We start from the raw sequence: 21841 nt of genomic DNA, 5'->3' as shown, positions 1-21841 counted from the left end.
ATTGACAAAAATCGCATGGATCGAAGGTTGTGACCGGTTGTGACCGACTGTGATCCATTGTGACTGAAATGTGATGTGGGACCCACATGAAGAACTAGTCAGATTTCTCCAGATTTTTATGTTTCGTAGGGTCCACAATCATTATTTCTATTTTTTTGCTTTTAACGTGGGGCCCAAGTTGAATATTCAACCCTATATAATTTCTCTTTTAACCCTATATTTTTTTCCTCTCAATTTTTAATTCCAAATTTTTATCTACAACATTTTCAACCCAGAATTTTTTGTAAAACATTAAAAAGTTCAGATTTGTATTAAAAATAATACCACAGATCGCATAGATCATATTTTAATGTTAAAAATAATACAAAAGTAGACATGTGAGAGATGTTAAAGCATCCACAATGATTAAACTGAAAAAATCTCATAGATCGAACCATGTGACTAGTTGTGATCCATTGTGATATATTGTAACCGAAATGTGTTACAGAATCCACACGAAGAATTCGTCAGAAAAGCGACATAGATTTCTATTCGGTGAGTCTCAACCTAGATTTTTCCTACAAAAATTTTAACTTAGATTTTTCTCTAAAACATAAATAAGTTCAGTTTTTTAATAAACAAAAACCAAAAATAAAAATTCATAATTTAGGATACTAGTAAAAAAATAAAAAGAGATCATAGTTAGGGTTCAAAATAATATAAAAAAAGCATTTAGAAAAATAAAAGTTCATGCTTTCTTCTTCCGTTAGTATGATTCTAGATCGCCCAAAGTTGTCATGTCTCCCGATTCTACTCATGCGTTGATCAACTCTATGAACATGGTATCACATACCAAGTAATTGCATCCTATATAGGTCATGGGATGCTTTATAATACGGGTTCGGAGTTTATACATCGCCTCTTCCATGCGCTACAAAACAAAATAACATATGTCAGCAATATTATTCAGATATCACTGTGTGACACTGTGGCCGTGTGACAATGTAACTATGTGACTGTGTGACTATGTGACTGTGACCATGTCACCGTGTGACCATGTGACCATGTGACCGTGTGACCGTGTGACCATGTGACCATGTGACCGTGTGACCATGTGACTATGTAATCTTACAATATATGTGATCTATATTCCGTGTGACAGAAGCCCTTTCTAGAAACTTGGACTCTATAATGCATTCAGTCATTAGAAATCCTCCTCACAAATTCCATCGTCATAGTGGAAGGACGTTGAATACTTCTCTTTCAAGAGATTTTGTGCATTGGCGAGAAGGAGGTTCATGTATAGAGGAGGAACTCGAATCACCTTCTTCACCTTTCTTACCTGTTTGCATGGAATCGCCTCCTCCGACATAGATCCGCCGAAAGCTCAGGAACTCCAAACCAAGCCCACCACCGAGTTCTTCCCATGGTTTCGAACATATGCAACTGTTACCGCTTAGCTTCTCTCATCTATAACCTCTAGTCTAAAAACTTTCAGAAAACTGAAAGATGACAGCTCCAGAAATTAGGATTCTATTCTATCTTGTAGACCGTGATTGCTTTTGTCCTCGGGTTTGGAGCGTCGGCTTACGCAATGGAAAATCTTCTCCTTGTCTAAATTAGAGGACAGAGAGAGCGTTGAGACATGAGTGAGGAGAGAGATAGAGAAAATCGTAAGTTAGAGGAGAGAGAGAGCGTTGAGATATGAGTGAGGAGAGTGAAGATGTGAGTGAGGAGAGAGATTACTATTTCACCATTTCATCGTTTTTTTTTTACTTTAGTTTTTTTTTTAAAATTTAATACAAAGGTTTTTGGTCTTTTCATAAATATTTGAGAGTTTTTGTGTCTTATGCTATGTGAAAGAGTCTTTTTTATTTAATTTTTTTTTTCAAAGGTAGTATCAGAAGTCTAGCGGTCAAAGGGTATTAGAGCTATTTCCTAGGATTGATACAAAGTAGTTGAATTTCTTTGATCCATGGACCCAAGCCCAGTATATATGATGACGTGGCAGCCCAACACTTATTGATGACGGGCCGAATTAACTCCTAGGAATTTCCTTCGAACAAAGGCCGAGGATTAGGGTTTGATTCAGTAGCTGCGCGGCTTCTTCTTCTTCTCCGCTCCTCGCCGCCGCCGCCGCCGCCGCCGCCGTAGCTACCTGAAGATCCCCAAGCATGGCCGTCGGGTAATTTATCTCTTCATCGCGTATTCTTTGGAGATTGTATCGGCGTAGTTTATGTCGACCTGTATCGGTGGTTACATCACTAGTTTCAAATTCTTTGCTTCTGATCCGTCTCTTCCCGTGTTTCAGGAAGAACAAGAGGATCTCCAAGGGTAGAAAGGGAGGGAAGAAGAAGGTGTAAGTGAATGCTCTGAGAATTGTTTCTGATGTTCGATGTACTACATTAGTTCATGTTACCGCTTACATCCGTGTGTATAGATTCCCGCGTGTTCCTGAATTTGAATATTTACGTGGTGATTCTGTCTGTAATCAACAGGGTTGATCCTTTCTCTAAGAAGGATTGGTATGACATTAAGGCTCCCTCAGTTTTCAGCGTCAGGAATGTCGGGAAAACCCTTGTTTCTAGAACGCAGGGTACCAAGGTAAATTCCTCTAAGTCGATTTGTCCGAATCTCTTAGGAGTTCGATCCTTGCAATAGAGTGAAGCTTGGAGTTTATCGGGTTTTCCCCGGACAAAAAACCGTAAATATTTGGGTAGGAGATGTACGGGATAGTATAAAAATGGAAACTGTACTGATTTAGAGAGTATGGATTCTTCTTTAGGACAGTTGCTTAATCTGATCGCCAGGATTCAGAACATTCTAGGTTGGGATAATGGCTGTCTCTTTAGATTACTGATGTGGTTAGTGGTTAATGTTTAATTACTGTCAGAGATTGCCGCCTATCTCCTTCTGTGTTGGATCATTAAGTGCATTTGGTTAAAGCCTGACCGTGTTTTTGTTTCCAAATTTTATCAGATTGCCTCTGAAGGATTGAAACATAGAGTTTTCGAGATATCCCTTGCCGATCTTCAAGGTGATGAGGATAACGCTTACAGGAAGATCCGTCTCAGAGCCGAGGATGTTCAGGGCCGGAATGTGCTCACTAACTTCTGGGTAAGCCTCCTTCCACTCACTGAAAATCCATTTCCAACTCGTTTCTTTTCCCCCTTTAGAGAAGTGAAAGCCACACATTAACTGTTTATGCTATCTTTAGGGCATGGATTTCACGACGGACAAGCTCAGATCGTTGGTTCGCAAGTGGCAGACTCTGATTGAATCCCATGTCGATGTCAAAACCACCGACAACTATACCCTCAGATTGTTCTGCATTGCCTTCACCAAGAGACGTGCCAACCAGGTGAAGCGTACTTGTTACGCTCAGTCCAGCCAGATCCGTCAGGTATTGATATGTAATATACATGTATACATTTTCACCCCCACTAACACAGCTTTGTACCTGTTCCGAAAAGTGGTTATTTTTCCTCGAGAGTCCTTTGAAATTTACACATTTTTCAGATCCGGAGGAAGATGAGGGAAATCATGGTGAAGGAAGCTTCATCGTGCGACCTAAAGGAGCTCGTGGCCAAGTTCATTCCCGAGGCTATCGGCAGAGAGATTGAGAAGGCAACACAAAGCATCTACCCTCTGCAAAACGTGTTCATCCGTAAAGTCAAGATCCTCAAGGCTCCGAAATTCGATCTTGGCAAGCTCATGGAGGTAAAACAATCAAAAAGTGTTGTTCCCCAAACCCACTGATACCAACAGATCATATTTTAAGGACCAAGCATAATCCAAAACCCGACAGTTATCAGTTGTGCCTGTTTGTTTTTTAGGTTCATGGCGATTACTCGGCTGAGGATGTCGGAGTGAAGGTAGAGAGGCCAGCTGACGAGACCATGGCCGAGGAACCTACAGAAATAGTTGGAGCTTAGAAGAAAGATGAGGCTGCCGTCTCCTCTGTCTGAAAAATGTAATGTTTCAATGCTTTTGTCAGTCACGCAATAGCCTCGTTCTCTAGTATGAATTTTGATCCATGATTCTACTCCTTTCCTGATGTTATTAACATTTAAAAAATTAGCAAACATTCATCATCAGTTTACATTCTCCCCTTTGAATTTGACATCCTAAACAGTATTTCACATTCTAAACAAAGACTTCTATATATATATATAAAGACTGACACAGAAAATGAAGAATCGCATCATACACTACAAACAAACAGAGGTGGAAAGAACCTGACCAGAGAGAGCTACAAGATGAATCTGAAAAGTACTGGAGATTGAATTGTTGCAAGTCTCTCATGGTACACAACTCAGTAGTATCATTCGGTTTCCACTGCTTACAATGCCCTGACCTTCCTTCCTGCTTGACATGAAAACACAGTGAGTGTTTAGCTAGAAGTTTTTCAGAGATTCAACACTCAGTGTTGACCTCAGTTTAAAGCAATGAGAATTACTACCTAGGAGCATCGCTGACACCTTCATCACCCACATGACGACGTTTCACGTCTCGATCTCCGTCTTCCTCGCCAATCATAACCGCATCATGTTCTAGAGCACCGGGAAAAGCACCGGGAAAAGCACCGGGAAAAGGGCATTGCTCTGAGGGGAAAAAATGATCAGACTTGATTTGTAAAGAAAATAGTGTGTAGAAAAAAAAAATCACCATCTTTTTGTCCGAAAGTATTCTTACAGGCTATGCATCTGCAGCTCGGGGAGCATCCGACGCCCATCTTTGTATAACATGGACACGATTACATTTACATCCGATAGTTTAGAAAGGGCACGAGGGCTATCACATTTGAGCTGCTCACCACAAAGGTCAGATGCCTTAACAGATTGCAGAACATCTCTCGAGTTAATTACAGCTCCATCAAGGAGAAACACTGGATTCGGTGTGTCCGACTCCGAAGGGGATTGGTGCCTAGAAAAGGAAACCGAACACAGACCCAGTACCATTCTGAGAGTATGAAAACGAACCTTATCATGTCGACCCAATAATGTAATTAATAGAAAACCAGATTCACCTTTTGAATGAAAATCTGGATGTTGTCTGAGGTGAAGTGACTAAAGCTGAAGGTGACGCAAAAGCAAATGAATTCGATATGTTGTTATCAGCAAGAGCTGACTCTAACAGGTTCTATAAATACCGGAGAATCCTGCGCTTTAACGAGAAAAATTAAAAAGAAGATTAGAATCTAATTTCGTAGAAGCATCACCGACTCGATTCAACAACGAAGCCGCGTGATCAAGCACATAGCTAATGATCCACGCCCACTGAAAGTTAGAATTGAAGGGAAATACTAACTTGGTAAACGCCATTTCAAGCATATTCAGGAGACATGCAAGTAGAAAACCTCAATCCTCGAGACGACACAGAGGAACAAACCCTAAACCACTAAACTAGCTGATAATTAACGAGATGCGTGTAAAAGGAGCTTCGTAATACCCAGAATGGATGCCTGCAATCTAGTGAAATCCTCGTTTAAAGACTACAACATCAAAGAAAATTACGGAACAAAAAAAAAAGAAAACAGCCAAGGAATCTAAGCGAATTCGGAAAATCTACATGCAAATCCGCTAGGATAGTAGAGAAAAGTCTTAAGCAGAAGTTAGAAACAAGAGCAAGCAAAAATGATGTCGGAAAGAAGACCTCGAAGGTGAAGAGAGAAACGCCGGCGATGCGGTTCTTATCGGGCGTATCCATCTCCGGCGAGGCTTTTGCTCCAGCCATGGATGCTACACCACATCGCTACCCTGCGCCGCCGCGGACGCCCCGGAAAAAACCAAGGCAAGAAGAACGGCAGAGGAGCGGGAAAGCGGGAAAATGCGAAAAAGTTGTGGTTTGGGTTCTCCGGGGAAAAAAAATATTTTTTGAAATTGATTAATTACGTATCTAATTATTTATTTGAAAAGGTGAAAGAAAAGGGCAAAAACGAATGGGCCGTTAACTCAAGATATGGGCCTCCAAGATGAGCCCATATTACTTTTCTCATATGTATTCACTCATGAATTAGGCCACAACTATTATATATATATATATGTTACATGCACGTATTTATCTGGCGGCCACATCACACCATATGCGTATATATACATATTTATTTATTTTCTAATTATAATATATTATATATAGATATATATGTTTTGATAAAATTTTATAAACATTTCGGAATTCTCTGTCCTCGTGTTTACCCAATTATGTAATGAAAACCTTGGCTTGTAACATCTAAAATTTTGGACCTGTGGTTATGCACCTGTTTTGTCCTCGATTGCATATTCGAGTAGCACTTGCGTAAAGGTCAAACCTTTCCGAGTAATTTCATAATTACATGAATCAATACCAAGATTTTTTTTGGTAATCCAGTACCGTGAGTCAAGAAATAGACTAATTCCGCAGTCCACTACAAACCACGTGATTAGAATTTGCGCTCCCCTTCCAAATTTGAGACTCGAATTCAGACGGAACAGACGTTTTGCGTCTCTTTTATCACCGGTTGGATCTCAATGTCAAGTCTTGGCATAACTTTATGCTTCAAGAACATACTTTTAATTCGATATCGATTTGATTATTCAGGACAAAACCTCTGGATGGAGCTGAGTTTTGTCTGAAGATGAAGTTTGGATTTGGATAGTGAAAAGCTCGAAGAAGCTTCCATGGAGTAATTACATGTAAAAGTCTTTAGGCACATGAACAAATATGCAGAAACCATGTCTTCATTAATATTAACACAGATCAAAGCATAATTACAGTGAAACATCATGCGTATTGATGAACGGCTAACGCCAGGACACAACCCAAAGAGACATAAGGCGACGTCTTGTAAGAACACAGAAGCGCACTAAGGAAGAAGACGAACGTACCATAGACTCAAGAACTCAGCAGAAGAATCAGAATCTCGAACTCATTTCCACAGGAAATTCTTCAACTGGCTTCCTCGATTGCCTTTTTCGCGGTCTCGAGGTCTTCGTCCAGGAAAATATCCCAATGTCCGTCCCAGGTGATGAAGAACTCGGTGTCTTCGTGATACTTGACTCGGTGAATGTCGCCGGCCGGCGTGAAGAGGTAATCGCCGTCGACGAGATCGTACCTCTCCTTCTTGCTCAGATTCCACACGCTCTTCTTCCCCTTCAGGACCACCAGGTCGTGGCCGAACGTGTGGTGGTGAGCCGGCTCCACGCTTCCCGCCTTAAATCTCACCACGGCCGCCGTCGGCGACTCCCTCACGATCTTCATCGACCCTCCCGGCATGATCTCCACCGGCGTGAACTCCCTGTTCTTCGCCAAGCAACACAGAGCGCAAGGGACCGACGGCTCGCCGGTCTGTTTGGTCGCTGAATCGGCGGTGATTTTACCGATCTTCGGTATGTCGGAGAGCGAGTTGTCGAAGAACGAACACATCTCGGAGCTCCACGGCTCGGACCCAGAGGCAGGGCAGGGAGACTTGAACGGAGTGTTGAGCCAGGCCGTGACGATCTCGACGGCGCTATCCGGCGGAGTTTTCATGCCGGAGAGAGCGATGACATTGCACTTGCTGATCGATCGGACGTTCACGGCCTCCTCGACGGAGAGACACGTGGCGGCGTAGACTCCGGGGAACTTGTTGGCGAACATCGCGACGCCTACGCCGGTGCCGCAGCATAGAAGTCCCCGGACATCGGAGGAAGATGCGGCGGAGACACGGATTCCGACGTCGGCTCCGGCGGAGTAGTAGGAGGAGATGCCGAGGTCCTCCACGTCGATTCCGACCGAACGGAGGTGGGACACCATCGCGTCCTTGAGGCTCGCTCCGAACTCATCGGCTCCGGCGATGATCTTCGACGGCCAATCACCGGCGGGAGAAGGTCCGGCCATGTCTGCGGAGGTTGGATAGTACGGAATGTGAGAGCAAAAGCTACGGTCTGAAAAAACTGACCACAAACGTCGAAAAGATCTTTATAAATGCAACAGGGCCCTGAATTAATTTCTCATTTCTGAAATGCACCCTTTAATTTAATATATATGTATTGGCCCCCAACGGAGAAGGGAGATGTTAGAACGAGACAAAGTTTTCTGAAGGTTTTGTAATTTGTTTTTTTGGTATGAAAAGGTTTTTGTAATTATAAAATCTTATGGGGTTGGTTCTGGACTTCTTTGTACCACGGCATACACTTCTGGCTGGTTGTGCCCACTCGCAGAGATATCTCGAGAGCTCCGCCGGAAAAAAAAATGGCGGGAGTAACTTGCCGGATACTTTTCAACTTGCCGTCAAATCTGATGGTGAGTCCGAAGCTCGTTCTATGGATTGGTTTTTCATCTGTTCAGATTTCATGATTCCTTCTTTTTGGGGATTATAGTGCTCTGCTCAGAGGGTGTATCCACCGCGATGTTGCTCTGGTTCGCCGGAAAAGAAGAAAACTCCGGCAGTCGTGAAATGGGCTGTCGGTGGAGTCACGGAACTGATTCGGCTGGTCTCCGCAACCGATCAGAACAGGTAATTCGCGATTCAGTTTCTGATTGGATGGCGATGAAATCACAGATGCTAATTCGATTGTTAGGAATGTTCATGTCAAGATTGAGAGAAGCTAGCTACAGATCAAAGGACGAGATTATCACTGTTCGAAATTCTGATGACTTGATGATGATTCTGAAGTCGGATTACAAAAATGCTTACTTCGTCACAGGTAATTTTCCTCGGAATTTTTTCGTTGTGCATAACTCAATGTCGGATTTCTCTGTTCATCACTCGTGTCTTCAGATTCCGAAATTGCTTGTTCTTTGGAATCAGGAGTCTTCACATCTGCAATTTATGCGGACGATTGTATCTTTGAAGACCCTACAATCAGTTTTAAGGGTGAGAATGACAGCTTATGAAGCCATTGATCCTCTCGTGTGATATTGTCCACGCAATTTTCTGTTTGTGTCCGATGTTTCTGCTCTGAAGTAGACAGATCTTGATTCATACCATCTAGTTTGGACCGAGATTCCGATTCCATTGAAGTCAGATCCTAACTTTTCATAGTTTCTTCTGGATATGAATCTTCAGGCACAGAGTTGTATGAACGCAACTTGAAATTACTGGTTCCTTTCCTCGAAGACCCATCGATCGAACTGAAAAAGATGGAGAAGGTAGCATCTGTTTGAGTCCTAGGAGGCATATTGCCATTAATCTTCTTGTCTCTTTTGTAATCCGCTGTCTCACTCACGGGAAAGCTTCACTTTCCATGGAACGGTGAAACAATGCACAACAACCGCCGGTTTCAAAACACAGGGTGATGATGGGTCGGAAAGAAACTACATACTCGCGACATGGAAGCTAAGGTATTCTGCTGAATCAAACCGACGGTTTTGCCGATGGTATTTCTTCAAACATGTTCTAATCTTGAAGCTGATCAGTGATCACTTCCTTGCCTGAAAAATTTTGCAGGACATACCTGAAACTTCCATGGAAGCCGGTGATATCCATCAATGGAAGCACGGTGTATGAACTAGACAGAGGCTTCAAAGTAAGCTCCCCCTCGAAAAACAAGTCCTTACGCGTAATGGTGTTTTGGATACATTTTGGCAGGTGAAATCAACAATGGGTTCTTGACAAAAAAAAAAAAAAAGATTGTCAGGCACGTGGAGAGCTGGGATGTATCTGCGGTTGAAGCCATCAGACAAATATTCAGATCCTCCTCAACTCTTGGAACTTGATCTGACTGAAGTTCGACCCGTCAAAGTCTAATAATGTCTTCATAGGATATCTAAGTTGTGGATTCTTTCCTTCGTCCGAGGGTGAAGAGTTCGGGATTTTTCATGATGTGATATGAATCACTTGAACTGCTTACTGTCGGGACAAGTGAGGAAGCCTATGCCATGATATTAAAACCTCTGCCATGCCATGTCTTCATAGGATATCTAAAATGTAAATTTTGTCCGAGAATATAAAATTTTTAAAAAATGAAACCTCATGTTCGCTTTTAATTTGAGTTTTCATGATTTTTAGTTGGATATAGATCTGGATTCCGAACTAAATAAAATATAAATCGATTGAAAATAATTGTTCAAATTAAATCAATCAAATTTTAATAAAATTGGAATCAAAATATAAAAATAATAAACGAAAGCAACAAAATTTGATATAAGAATTCAATGAATGTAGTTTTCAAGTTCCACAACTTCGTTAGGCTTCACTTTATTTCAAAGCCCAAATTGAGGATTTGTAGTTTGTTTCATTACATCTGACCCAAATAAAATTAGGATTTGGCCCATAAATACAAACCCTAAGACCTGAACAATTGAGGAGATGCCGAGGTCCTCCACGTCGATTCCGACCGAACGGAGGTGGGACACCATCGCGTCCTTGAGGCTCGCTCCGAACTCATCGGCTCCGGCGATGATCTTCGACGGCCAATCACCGGCGGGAGAAGGTCCGGCCATGTCTGCGGAGGTTGGATAGTACGGAATGTGAGAGCAAAAGCTACGGTCTGAAAAAACTGACCACAAACGTCGAAAAGATCTTTATAAATGCAACAGGGCCCTGAATTAATTTCTCATTTCTGAAATGCACCCTTTAATTTAATATATATGTATTGGCCCCCAACGGAGAAGGGAGATGTTAGAACGAGACAAAGTTTTCTGAAGGTTTTGTAATTTGTTTTTTTGGTATGAAAAGGTTTTTGTAATTATAAAATCTTATGGGGTTGGTTCTGGACTTCTTTGTACCACGGCATACACTTCTGGCTGGTTGTGCCCACTCGCAGAGATATCTCGAGAGCTCCGCCGGAAAAAAAAATGGCGGGAGTAACTTGCCGGATACTTTTCAACTTGCCGTCAAATCTGATGGTGAGTCCGAAGCTCGTTCTATGGATTGGTTTTTCATCTGTTCAGATTTCATGATTCCTTCTTTTTGGGGATTATAGTGCTCTGCTCAGAGGGTGTATCCACCGCGATGTTGCTCTGGTTCGCCGGAAAAGAAGAAAACTCCGGCAGTCGTGAAATGGGCTGTCGGTGGAGTCACGGAACTGATTCGGCTGTTCTCCGCAACCGATCAGAACAGGTAATTCGCGATTCAGTTTCTGATTGGATGGCGATGAAATCACAGATGCTAATTCGATTGTTAGGAATGTTCATGTCAAGATTGAGAGAAGCTAGCTACAGATCAAAGGACGAGATTATCACTGTTCGAAATTCTGATGACTTGATGATGATTCTGAAGTCGGATTACAAAAATGCTTACTTCGTCACAGGTAATTTTCCTCGGAATTTTTTCGTTGTGCATAACTCAATGTCGGATTTCTCTGTTCATCACTCGTGTCTTCAGATTCCGAAATTGCTTGTTCTTTGGAATCAGGAGTCTTCACATCTGCAATTTATGCGGACGATTGTATCTTTGAAGACCCTACAATCAGTTTTAAGGGTGAGAATGACAGCTTATGAAGCCATTGATCCTCTCGTGTGATATTGTCCACGCAATTTTCTGTTTGTGTCCGATGTTTCTGCTCTGAAGTAGACAGATCTTGATTCATACCATCTAGTTTGGACCGAGATTCCGATTCCATTGAAGTCAGATCCTAACTTTTCATAGTTTCTTCTGGATATGAATCTTCAGGCACAGAGTTGTATGAACGCAACTTGAAATTACTGGTTCCTTTCCTCGAAGACCCATCGATCGAACTGAAAAAGATGGAGAAGGTAGCATCTGTTTGAGTCCTAGGAGGCATATTGCCATTAATCTTCTTGTCTCTTTTGTAATCCGCTGTCTCACTCACGGGAAAGCTTCACTTTCCATGGAACGGTGAAACAATGCACAACAACCGCCGGTTTCAAAACACAGGGTGATGATGGGTCGGAAAGAAACTACATACTCGCGACATGGAAGCTAAGGTATTCTGCTGAATCAAACCGACGGTTTTGCCGATGGTATTTCTTCAAACATGTTCTAATCTTGAAGCTGATCAGTGATCACTTCCTTGCCTGAAAAATTTTGCAGGACATACCTGAAACTTCCATGGAAGCCGGTGATATCCATCAATGGAAGCACGGTGTATGAACTAGACAGAGGCTTCAAAGTAAGCTCCCCCTCGAAAAACAAGTCCTTACGCGTAATGGTGTTTTGGATACATTTTGGCAGGTGAAATCAACAATGGGTTCTTGACAAAAAAAAAAAAAAAGATTGTCAGGCACGTGGAGAGCTGGGATGTATCTGCGGTTGAAGCCATCAGACAAATATTCAGATCCTCCTCAACTCTTGGAACTTGATCTGACTGAAGTTCGACCCGTCAAAGTCTAATAATGTCTTCATAGGATATCTAAGTTGTGGATTCTTTCCTTCGTCCGAGGGTGAAGAGTTCGGGATTTTTCATGATGTGATATGAATCACTTGAACTGCTTACTGTCGGGACAAGTGAGGAAGCCTATGCCATGATATTAAAACCTCTGCCATGCCATGTCTTCATAGGATATCTAAAATGTAAATTTTGTCCGAGAATATAAAATTTTTAAAAAATGAAACCTCATGTTCGCTTTTAATTTGAGTTTTCATGATTTTTAGTTGGATATAGATCTGGATTCCGAACTAAATAAAATATAAATCGATTGAAAATAATTGTTCAAATTAAATCAATCAAATTTTAATAAAATTGGAATCAAAATATAAAAATAATAAACGAAAGCAACAAAATTTGATATAAGAATTCAATGAATGTAGTTTTCAAGTTCCACAACTTCGTTAGGCTTCACTTTATTTCAAAGCCCAAATTGAGGATTTGTAGTTTGTTTCATTACATCTGACCCAAATAAAATTAGGATTTGGCCCATAAATACAAACCCTAAGACCTGAACAATTCGCTCACTGTATACATATTCTAGGGTTTCGGTCCGTGATTCTTCTTCTTCCTCAGCCAAGTGGAGCAGCTGCAAGTGAGATCTGTCACCGGCCGCGTTGCTTGACTAAGATCGCAGCCATGGCCGATAAAGCAGTCACTATCAGAACCAGGAAGTTCATGACCAACAGACTTCTCTCCAGGAAGCAATTCGTGAGTCCTCTCTCTCTCTCTCTCTCTCTCTCCTTGTTTCTGGTGTTCGGCTTTAACTTTGAAGTGCTCCGTTGCGCTAATTTATATTACATTTGCGTTCCTCGGGAATTCGTGGAAGAATCAAGTAGTTATTGAAATATCCTTGTTTCGGACGTTTTAGTCTAATGAATCGAGAATCTAAGTCAGACTTTGTCTCATGTAGATCTAAAAATTAGAATTTGATTGTTGGTAGCTCTTTCGGTATCGTGTGAGCGAGCCAATGTGATACTTGATTATGGTGGGAAAGCGAGGAGCAAGTGAAATTACATGTTTGCTAATGTGGAATCTGCTCATACCAATAGTTGGAAAATCTCGGGTCTGAAGAATTAGGGCTTTTTGCAGGATGAAGCACATTTAGTTTTGATTTCTAGCGTTTATACACAATTCTGGATATAATTCTCGCCTATGCTGCGGCATTACATACTATTGCTTTGATTTGTGAATGTAGGTTATTGACGTTCTTCACCCTGGGAGAGCCAATGTCTCCAAGGTATGCTACTCTATTTGTTTGCATTGATCATCTAGTTGCATTTTTTCCTCATGTAGTCAAATTATGGACGCTTTCTTCAATTTTATTGTTGTAATTCTATGTCCTCGGTGTTATTTTATGAAGGCTGAGCTGAAAGAGAAGTTGGCAAGGATGTACGAAGTCAAGGACCCAAACTCTATCTTTGTTTTCAAATTCAGGACCCACTTTGGAGGTGGTAAATCTACTGGGTTCGGGTTGATCTATGATTCTGTTGAGAATGCAAAGAAATACGAACCCAAATACAGGCTGATCAGGGTAATGCTCCACATCTTTCAGTTCCTCACTTCATTCATTTCAGTGATGGTACTACTACCTATAATGTCATTGTCTAAAGGACTATGAGCGATTCCTAGTCTAGCATCATCATCATGCTGAAGCAGGAACTAGTTAGTGATCATCATTATCATCGTCATTAAGCTTGATGATTTGGTCAACATTTCATACTGAAAACTCATGCAGAAGCAGTATAATCAACTGAAAACTCCATGCTGTGTTTTACCGAATGTTTTTCTTCATTTGCAGAATGGACTTGACACCAAGGTCGAGAAATCGAGGAAGCAAATGAAGGAAAGGAAGAACAGGACGAAGAAAATCCGTGGTGTTAAGAAGGTGAAACAGATTAGTTACCACATGTTATATCCTACTTTGTTCATCGGTGAGTTTGTTTGTTATTAACGGGGTAAATCGTGTTTGTTGCGTGTAGACCAAGGCCGGGGACGCAGGAAAGAAGAAGTGAGACCCTCCAAAACAGTAACCTAGGGTTTGCTTTTCCATCACCCTCCCTTGTTCATTTCCATGTCTGCTGTTACATCATTCTCGAAATAGGCAGGCCCTCTTTCTACATCTCAGTTTTGTGTTACTTTGTGTTTCACTTGATCACTTTGTTTAATATGATTCAGATTTCGTTTAATTGGTTAGAAAATTCGATTTCGTTAAAGGGTTTTATCTACTGAAATGGGTCTAGCTGGTACTGATGATTTATTTACTGTATATTCGAACAATACGGTTGAGCTTTTGAGGGTTCTTGAGAAGAGGTCATTTGAACAAAATGCAGAATAAAATCTATTTTACGAATTTGTGTTCATTTAGAGAACAAAACTCTTTCAAGCTTTGTTTTCTGTTGAATTTGCTGACTTTTATTTCAAAGTTTGCACCTTTTATCTGCTTTTGTCTATTTGTTCAAGAATGGAAAATAACTAACGGAAACTAAAGACATGAATATTTGGGAAACGCCAATCGCGAACGCTGTTCAAGATAATCGCGTTTGTGGAACGCTCTTTATCTTGAATTGCTCTTCAAGATAATCGCCTTTTATCTGCTTTTTGCCTATTTGGTCAAGAATGGAAAATAGCTAACGGAAACTACAGACATGAATATTTGTGAAACGCCAATCGCGAACGCTCTTCAAGATAATCGCGTTTGTGGAACGCTCTTTGGTGGTTCTGTTTCAGCCAAAAAGACAGAGAACCGCGATGATGACGAAGCGCGGGTTCAGGACCACCGTCCTCGTCATCGTCAATTTTGTGTGATACCGAAAATACCCCTGGTTGGGTCGAAGATTCTCACGCCTTACCACCAATCCCAACCCAAGCGAACCAATCCTCGTGATCTCACTCCTCTCCTTGTTCTCCATCTGGATCTGGTTCTTCCTCTTCGGCCCCATCCGATCGGGCCTCAAGATCTGGTTCTTCCTCCTCGTCCCCATCCGATCGGACCTCAAGCGCTTTGAATTCCTCAGATCTGTTCTCTCCGATTGTGGCTGTAACAGTGTTTCGCGGAGATGGCATCGGAGCAGGGTGACGCTGTTCTGTCTCTGGAGTCGCCGGATCTGGAGGAAGATGGTGGAGGTGGAGGTGGAGGTGGAGAGTCTGATTCCGACGAGGATTTACGGGAGAATGACGACGTTATGATCCCTGAGGAGAATGACGCCGACGACGACGATCCGGAGGAGGAAGATCTGAATTCGCCGTGTACTTCGTCACTCGCCATGGTCTCCGCGGCGGCTGTTGTGGTTTCCCCGACCGATGCCGTAACCGTGGCCCTGCCGGCGGGATCCGCCGTCGCTGTCGCCGCGATTCCTGTAGATTCCGATCAGAAATGGCATCGTATGACGGAGATCGTTCAGCAGAGACCGGCGCTCGATGACTCGAGACGGCTTTTTCAGAGGCTGTGGACGGACGAGGACGAGATCGAGCTCCTCCGTGGGTTCCTCGTGTATATGACGTCGCACCGCGGGAGCAGCTCTCATCCGCCGGACACGGCGCCGTTTTACGAGCAGATAAAGTCGAGGCTTCAGCTGGATTTCAACAAGAACCAGTTGGTGGAGAAGCTCCGGCGACTGAAGAAGAAGTACCGGAATGTGATGAGCAAGGTCAGCGCCGGAAAAGAGGTATTCTTCAAAAGCCCTCATGATCAAGCTACTTTCGAGATTTCTAGGAAGATCTGGAACCATTCCGGGAAAATCATAGGGTTTGAAGATAACAACGTACCCGATTTCGAGGAAACTAACCACCACCACCATGTAAATAACAACAATGGCAATTCAATCATAAACACCCCTAGTGGTAATCTGAATACGGAGATTGATTCTGAGAACGGCGTCGAGAAGAAAGCGATGATGAGTAACAGCAGTGGGTCAAGGAAACGATCACGATCAAGAATAGGGAAGACAGAGGAAGACAAACCTGTTACCCCGTGCGATGGAAACGTAGGAAATGCAAACGAGAATGTAGGCGGGGGGAATCTAGCTGGGTTGATAGAAGAGACTGTGAGAAACTGCGTCTCACCCGTGATCAAGGAGATGATGAACGGGACAACGGCTATGATGATGGCCACCATGGGAGGGTTCCCTGGTGGTGGCGGCGGCCATGGCTTAGGTGCATTAAGCTTAAGCCCCATCTTAATGCAGCCACTGGGCTTGGGGCTTGGTGGTGGGGGTAAGTCGGTGGTGGATGAGCGGTGGAGGAAACAAAAGATTTTGGAGCTGGAAGTGTACTCGAGGCGATTAGAGCTCGTGCAGGAGCAGATCAGAGTCGCATTGCACGAGTTAAGAACAATGCCCAGTGGCTGACGATGAAGAAGAAGATTTGGATGATGATGTATAAGTTATTATGCCTCGCAAGGCATAATCTTTTTGAGTTCAAATGGGTCTACGAGATGGGCAATTGGAAGTAGTCTCTGTCTTTTCTCTGTGTCTATTTATTTTCCTGTAATATGTCCATAGGGATGTGAGAGAGAGAGAGAGAGAGAGAGAGAGAGAGAGAGAGAGAGAGAGAGAGAGAGAGAAGTTTGTGTATAATAAACCTTTTTTTAATAAGAGATTTGTAGTTAGTTTGGTAAAACACGAAGAAGATTATCTTAATTAATATTGATTTTGATATTTTATATGTTCAGTAGATGTTATAATGTATGTATGTATATGGTTATGCTGTATTTGACTTTTTGTATTAATCATTTGAAAATATTATTATACGTCTTAGGGTCGAAGAGTATTATATTGCACCCTTTTTTTAATCTGTCAACATGTATTCTTTTTCTCAACTCGTCAAAATTATTTTTATATTTTTAGTATTTTAAAAGATTTTGAAGAGATTTTCCGGGGTAATGTGAAAATCAACAAAAATCTTATTGTTCGTGTGATTTTAGGAATTCTATTTTATCTCTAAAACTATTGTCTTACTATATACACAATTTTATATTAGATTATGTCAATTTTTTTCTAGCTTTAGAAATAGAGTACATTAGACAACAAATACAATATTTTACGTTGATTAATATATATATATATATATATATATATACGTGATGTGATTGACATGGTTCCTTCAAAGGACAATTAATCACGAATTCCTTAGCTTATGTTTCTGGGTTGGTCAGCATTAGAATCTTAATATACAGTCACGAAATTCGTATTTCTAGTTTTTGTATACATATACGAATTGAATATTTTTTTTTACCTATACAAATTTTAAATATTTATATTAATAACATACAAATTTGTAAAGCTTTTACTTATATCATCACATAATTGAACGATTTTATCATTTTATCTAATAGAATTGGGTTAATATTAAAAATCATTAATTGATGTTATGAAAAAAAAAACATTTTGAGCTTAAATATTATTTTGTAGTATTAAAAGATATATGATTTATTTGTGTATATAAACATAAAAGTGTGTACTTGAAAATTTTAAAATTTTTAAAAAATCGAACTTTCTAAACTTAGGGCGAGAGAACAAAAAACAAAGGTCGGTGGCGGGACTGAAGAAGAATAACTAGAAACAGTTCAGCGAATCCTTCCTCGTATGTATGTATGTATGTATGTATGTATCACCTTGCCTTTACCAAAGCCCTAATTGATTTTTTTTTTGCTTCAAAGGTTTCTTTTTTTAAACCTCAGGACGTCGATTCCTCTCTCTCTCTCTCTCTCTCTCTCTCTCTCTGTGAATTTTGAATCCCTCATTCGTTAATTTTGTGGTCTCCTTCTTTAAGTTAGCTTGTGTGGATGTATCTAACGACTCTCAGATCCTTCCTTTCTTTGACTTGTTTCACAGCCTGACAGCTCCTGTCTGAAATTAGGGCTTTTTCCCCTTCTCTTTGGGTCTGTCTGGAGCTCGTTTGCTTGTTCAAGTTCGTGATTTGAGCATCTGGGTTTCGAACTCTGTTGCTCCTGGATCGTAAAGTAGGAATTTTTCTCAGGTGTTTTTAGTCAATCTGATCTAAGATATAACCCGTTTTCGGGTTTTCGAGCTGAATTCTCTTGTCTCCGTGTCGCAGAGGAAGAAGTTACTCTTGGTGATGTTTAGAACATGTTGAGAAATGAGGAATAAGTTCATGAAATGGGGGGCGTTTTCGGACGATCTATATCCCCAAGCTCGGTGTCTGAATCTGGACAAGAGAACAGCACAAGGATCGAATCTAATAGGGAGGAAGTGAACGATGTGTCAGTGACGAAAACCGAAACAGTGAGCATTCAGGTTGTAGTTACTGAGTTCCAGAATAGCGAGGCTGCGGTCGAGAATGGCTTGACCAAGGATCGAAAACCGGAAGAGGAAAGGAGGAGAATATCAAAGCCAGATCCGAGGAAGAGCAACCCGCCAAAGCATTTGCTCGGAGAGCAGGTGGCAGCCGGTTGGCCGCCATGGCTATCAGATGTGTGTGGAGAGGCACTCAATGGATGGCTTCCACGAAAGGCAGACTCGTTTGAGAAAATCGAGAAGGTGATTTCTGATTTCTTCGTAAAATCTGTTCTTCACGTTGTGTTCACGATGATCGAAAATCGAATGCTGAATCTGTTTTTCGTGTCCTCTCTGATGGTAGATTGGATCGGGAACTTACAGTAGTGTGTACAAAGCGAAAGATATCTTGACGAGCAAGATTGTTGCTTTAAAGAAAGTTCGGTGTGACATTGTGGAACGCGAGAGTGTAAGGTTCATGGCTCGGGAGATTCTCATGTTGCGGAGATTGGATCACCCGAATGTCATAAAACTCGAAGGTCTTGTCACTTCGAGGATGTCTAGCAGTTTATACTTAGTGTTCCAATATATGGACCATGATTTGGCCGGTCTTGCATCAAGCCCCGATATAAAGTTTACCGAGCAACAGGTCCTGTCCGATGCCCCGAGTTATAACTAGATTCAGAATCCGGGTCCTTTAGCTGATATTCTGATTCATGTTTTCAGGTTAAATGCTATATGAAACAGTTACTCTCGGGGCTCGAGCATTGTCATAGCCGAGGAGTGCTTCACCGAGATATCAAAGGGCCAAATCTCCTTATAAACGACGAAGGAGAGCTTAGAATCGGGGACTTTGGGCTGGCAACTACCTTTGATCCAAACCGGAGGCAGCAGATGACGAATGGGGTCGTTGCCTTATGGTATAGAGCTCCAGAGCTTCTCTTAGGCGTCGTTGAGTATGGCGTCGGTATTGATTTATGGAGCGTCGGCTGCATTTTAGCCGAGCTGCTCTCTGGCAGGCCGATCATGCCAGGTCGCAACGAGGTATCTCTCTTCGAGAGTAACTTATTCGTGGAAATGCATACCGAGCTATTGCAAAAAAAAAACCCGGGATTTGGTTTAGTGCAGGTGGGGCAGTTGCATAGGATATACAAGCTATGCGGGTCGCCTTCGGAAGAGTATTGGAGAAAGCTTAGATTACCATCACATCATAAGAACGTGTACAAGCCGCGAGAGTCGTATAAGAGACGGGTAAGAGAGGTTTTCAAAGATTTCTCGCCCGAGGCGCTTTCTCTCGTCGATACTCTCCTGGATATTGACCCGGCCGGGCGGGACACGGCCTCGGCTGCACTGTTGAGTGATGTAAGTTTTCTCAAAACTTTAATACATAGAAAAGGTCAAACCAAATAACATATAACCGTAACCGAATCAAATCTGATGTAAAAATCGAATGGTTATGATTTCTCTAAAATCGAAGAGGAATCCGAACGGAGCCTCGAAGATTTCTTTGAAAAATGAGTGTTTTATGTTTGTGGATTCAAGAACCTGCCGATTGATTTGGATATTATGCTCTGCAGTTCTTTACAACGGAGCCTCTTCCGTGTAGACCTTCCGATCTTCCGAAATACCCTCCGACCAACGAGATCGATGCCGAGAAACGAGATGATGATTTCCGGAGGTTGGCTTTCTTCCTTCTATCTCTTGCCTTGGAGACGGTTGATTTTCTGGCAAAACCCGTTTTACAGATCATCCGAAATTTTCGTCTTTTCGGTGGCCCGTAATGTATTCAGTTCATGGATGATGCTTTTGCAGACAAAGAAATGCCCAAAAGGCTCAAGGAGAGAGTGGAGGAAGAGTGAGACCCCGAAAACGAGCCCCGAGAGCCATGCCAGCTCCCGAGGCCAATGCCGAGAATCAATCCAACATCGACGTAAGTGTCGGGGAAATCTTTCTCCGGTTCCCCGAATTTTCGTTTCATCCTTTGACTCACCTCGAAATCATATACATTATCATGAGAAAGCTCCCTCCGCAGACCCGTAAAAAAGGTTTCTAACACAACACATAAAACCGGTCTGTCAGTTTTAACTGTTCTTGTTCTTGGATTCACCAGAAACTGAGAATGATTACGCAGGGAAACCCGAAGAGCAAGAGCGAGAAGTTTCCTCCTCCGCATCAGGACGGGACGCTCGGGTTTCTTCCCGAGGGTTGGATCGATCCCTCGGAGATCACTTCATGCTCAAACGAGCCGCCTCTCCAGATGTGGTCGGGACCTCTGGCGACTCCCGACATGTCCCGGAGGCGGAGACGCGGTGGCGGCGGCGATCCGTCAGGGAGCAAGAAGGATATGAGGTTGGATGCTAAGATCAAGGGGAAGGGAGCCATTGTCTGAGAGAGAGGGTTTCTTCCTCACAAAAGGTTTTCTTTGTCCATTTTTCTCATATGTTTTTATTTTATTTTATTATACGAGGAAGTTTACAACTTTGGACTGAATTGAGGAAATTATTTTTCTCTCTCTATATATATATCCCCAATTTGAAATCTCATATCGGTTGAAAAAATATTTATAAACAAATTTATCATATCTAAAAACAACATGTATAGTTTCAATCAAACATATGATATACTGTGCAAATCCAAATCTAATTATTTACCATTTATTTGGCTATAAATAATGTTACGATTACTAATTTAGTAGGATCCTTTAAAAAAATATATATATTATATATATCAAATATATACTTTTAAATATTAATAGAGAAAATCTAAAAAAACTTCAATTTTGAAAAAAAAATATTAAATTTTTTATTTTATCAAATAAATGTCTAAAACGTATCTAAAAAATACTGACCTTTTAAGTAATCTAACAAATACATAAATTTTTTTACGATTATAAAAACATTGAATATTTGTAATGATCTAAAAAAATAGATGAACTTTATGTGATTATAAAAAAAACAAAAGAATATGACGTGCTTGATTACCAAAAAAAAAGAATATGACGTGTTTATATCTTTTTATATTATATCAATCATTTTATTTATTTTGATAATCGTATGAGACTAAAATTTATTTATTTTAATAATGAAAGAAGTGTTAAGTGTTTGTTTTTGTTAAATTTTAAAATTTTAATATTTTTTTGATAAAATAAAAAATTGAGTATTTTTTTGGAATTTTAAAAACATATCTTATCTTCTTAATGGGGAAGCAAACTAAGTATTACGGTCAGGGGTGTTGCTTGGGCACTAACACACGTTGAAGAGCTGACGGCCACGTATATTATAAGCATAATATTACGTAAAATACCGATTAAATTAATATCTTTATTTATTATTTATC

General features: G+C 41.3%; 7 protein-coding genes and 1 long non-coding RNA gene across 13 annotated transcripts; 6 read left to right on the top strand and 2 right to left on the bottom strand.

The window, feature by feature from the left end:
• The first annotated feature begins 2084 nt into the window (after nt 1-2084).
• Nucleotides 2085-4321, top strand: LOC104802827 (40S ribosomal protein S3a-2). Of its 2 annotated transcripts, XM_010526607.2 has the most exons (8): nt 2085-2164; nt 2291-2338; nt 2478-2583; nt 2959-3096; nt 3197-3382; nt 3499-3699; nt 3816-3952; nt 4158-4321. In XM_010526607.2, the coding sequence occupies exons 1-7, from the start codon at nt 2154-2156 to the stop codon at nt 3912-3914; spliced, it is 789 nt and encodes a 262-aa protein (XP_010524909.1). In that variant the 5' UTR covers nt 2085-2153; the 3' UTR covers nt 3915-3952; nt 4158-4321. The 2 variants fall into 2 exon arrangements, with proteins under 2 accessions (XP_010524909.1, XP_010524908.1); XM_010526606.2 differs by lacking the exon at nt 4158-4321 and having other exon boundaries at nt 3816-4088.
• On the bottom strand, nt 4172-5846 carry LOC104802828. 2 transcript variants are annotated; one of them, XR_770090.1, is made up of 5 exons: nt 5635-5846; nt 5009-5145; nt 4675-4905; nt 4442-4583; nt 4172-4344 (listed from the first exon to the last, which is right to left on the bottom strand). It is a non-coding gene; the product is annotated as an uncharacterized LOC104802828 (long non-coding RNA). The 2 variants fall into 2 exon arrangements; XR_770089.1 differs by having other exon boundaries at nt 5009-5140.
• Nucleotides 5847-6680: 834 nt separating this feature from the next.
• Nucleotides 6681-7886, bottom strand: LOC104802822 (DNA-damage-repair/toleration protein DRT102). Its single transcript, XM_019201199.1, has one exon. The coding sequence runs from the start codon at nt 7834-7836 to the stop codon at nt 6907-6909; it is 930 nt and encodes a 309-aa protein (XP_019056744.1). The 5' UTR covers nt 7837-7886; the 3' UTR covers nt 6681-6906.
• A 232-nt stretch (nt 7887-8118) lies between these two features.
• LOC104802823 lies at nt 8119-9927 on the top strand. The gene is made up of 8 exons (XM_010526602.2): nt 8119-8241; nt 8319-8455; nt 8536-8645; nt 8750-8815; nt 9008-9090; nt 9233-9282; nt 9389-9467; nt 9571-9927. Exons 1-8 carry the CDS (start codon nt 8191-8193, stop codon nt 9655-9657), a joined length of 663 nt encoding a protein of 220 aa, XP_010524904.1. The 5' UTR covers nt 8119-8190; the 3' UTR covers nt 9658-9927.
• Nucleotides 9928-10665: 738 nt separating this feature from the next.
• LOC104802824 lies at nt 10666-12474 on the top strand. Of its 2 annotated transcripts, none has more exons than XM_010526603.2 (8): nt 10666-10788; nt 10866-11002; nt 11083-11192; nt 11267-11362; nt 11555-11637; nt 11780-11829; nt 11936-12014; nt 12118-12474. In XM_010526603.2, the coding sequence occupies exons 1-8, from the start codon at nt 10738-10740 to the stop codon at nt 12202-12204; spliced, it is 693 nt and encodes a 230-aa protein (XP_010524905.1). In that variant the 5' UTR covers nt 10666-10737; the 3' UTR covers nt 12205-12474. The 2 variants fall into 2 exon arrangements, with proteins under 2 accessions (XP_010524905.1, XP_010524906.1); XM_010526604.2 differs by having other exon boundaries at nt 10667-10788; nt 11297-11362.
• A 335-nt stretch (nt 12475-12809) lies between these two features.
• LOC104802825 (40S ribosomal protein S24-1) lies at nt 12810-14485 on the top strand. Its single transcript, XM_010526605.2, has 5 exons — nt 12810-12980; nt 13468-13509; nt 13633-13803; nt 14071-14157; nt 14252-14485. The coding sequence occupies exons 1-5, from the start codon at nt 12909-12911 to the stop codon at nt 14282-14284; spliced, it is 405 nt and encodes a 134-aa protein (XP_010524907.1). The 5' UTR covers nt 12810-12908; the 3' UTR covers nt 14285-14485.
• Nucleotides 14486-14820: 335 nt separating this feature from the next.
• On the top strand, nt 14821-16913 carry LOC104802821 (probable transcription factor At3g04930). Its single transcript, XM_010526600.2, has one exon. The coding sequence runs from the start codon at nt 15329-15331 to the stop codon at nt 16616-16618; it is 1290 nt and encodes a 429-aa protein (XP_010524902.1). The 5' UTR covers nt 14821-15328; the 3' UTR covers nt 16619-16913.
• An 872-nt stretch (nt 16914-17785) lies between these two features.
• On the top strand, nt 17786-21019 carry LOC104802820 (probable serine/threonine-protein kinase At1g54610). 3 transcript variants are annotated; one of them, XM_010526599.1, is made up of 9 exons: nt 17786-17872; nt 18104-18231; nt 18327-18769; nt 18870-19154; nt 19232-19549; nt 19634-19867; nt 20083-20183; nt 20318-20435; nt 20637-21019. In XM_010526599.1, exons 3-9 carry the CDS (start codon nt 18389-18391, stop codon nt 20892-20894), a joined length of 1695 nt encoding a protein of 564 aa, XP_010524901.1. In that variant the 5' UTR covers nt 17786-17872; nt 18104-18231; nt 18327-18388; the 3' UTR covers nt 20895-21019. The 3 variants fall into 3 exon arrangements, with proteins under 3 accessions (XP_010524901.1, XP_010524900.1, XP_019056679.1); XM_010526598.2 differs by lacking the exon at nt 17786-17872 and having other exon boundaries at nt 17913-18231; XM_019201134.1 differs by lacking the exon at nt 17786-17872 and having other exon boundaries at nt 17913-18769.
• Nucleotides 21020-21841: the final 822 nt, after the last annotated feature.

This window comes from Tarenaya hassleriana, unplaced genomic scaffold, assembly GCF_000463585.1.
Source record: "Tarenaya hassleriana unplaced genomic scaffold, ASM46358v1 Cleome8, whole genome shotgun sequence".
Taxonomy (NCBI): Eukaryota; Viridiplantae; Streptophyta; class Magnoliopsida; order Brassicales; family Cleomaceae; genus Tarenaya; species Tarenaya hassleriana.
The sequence above is the reverse complement of the archived record's forward strand: the minus strand, read 5'-3'. Positions and strand labels throughout refer to the sequence as shown.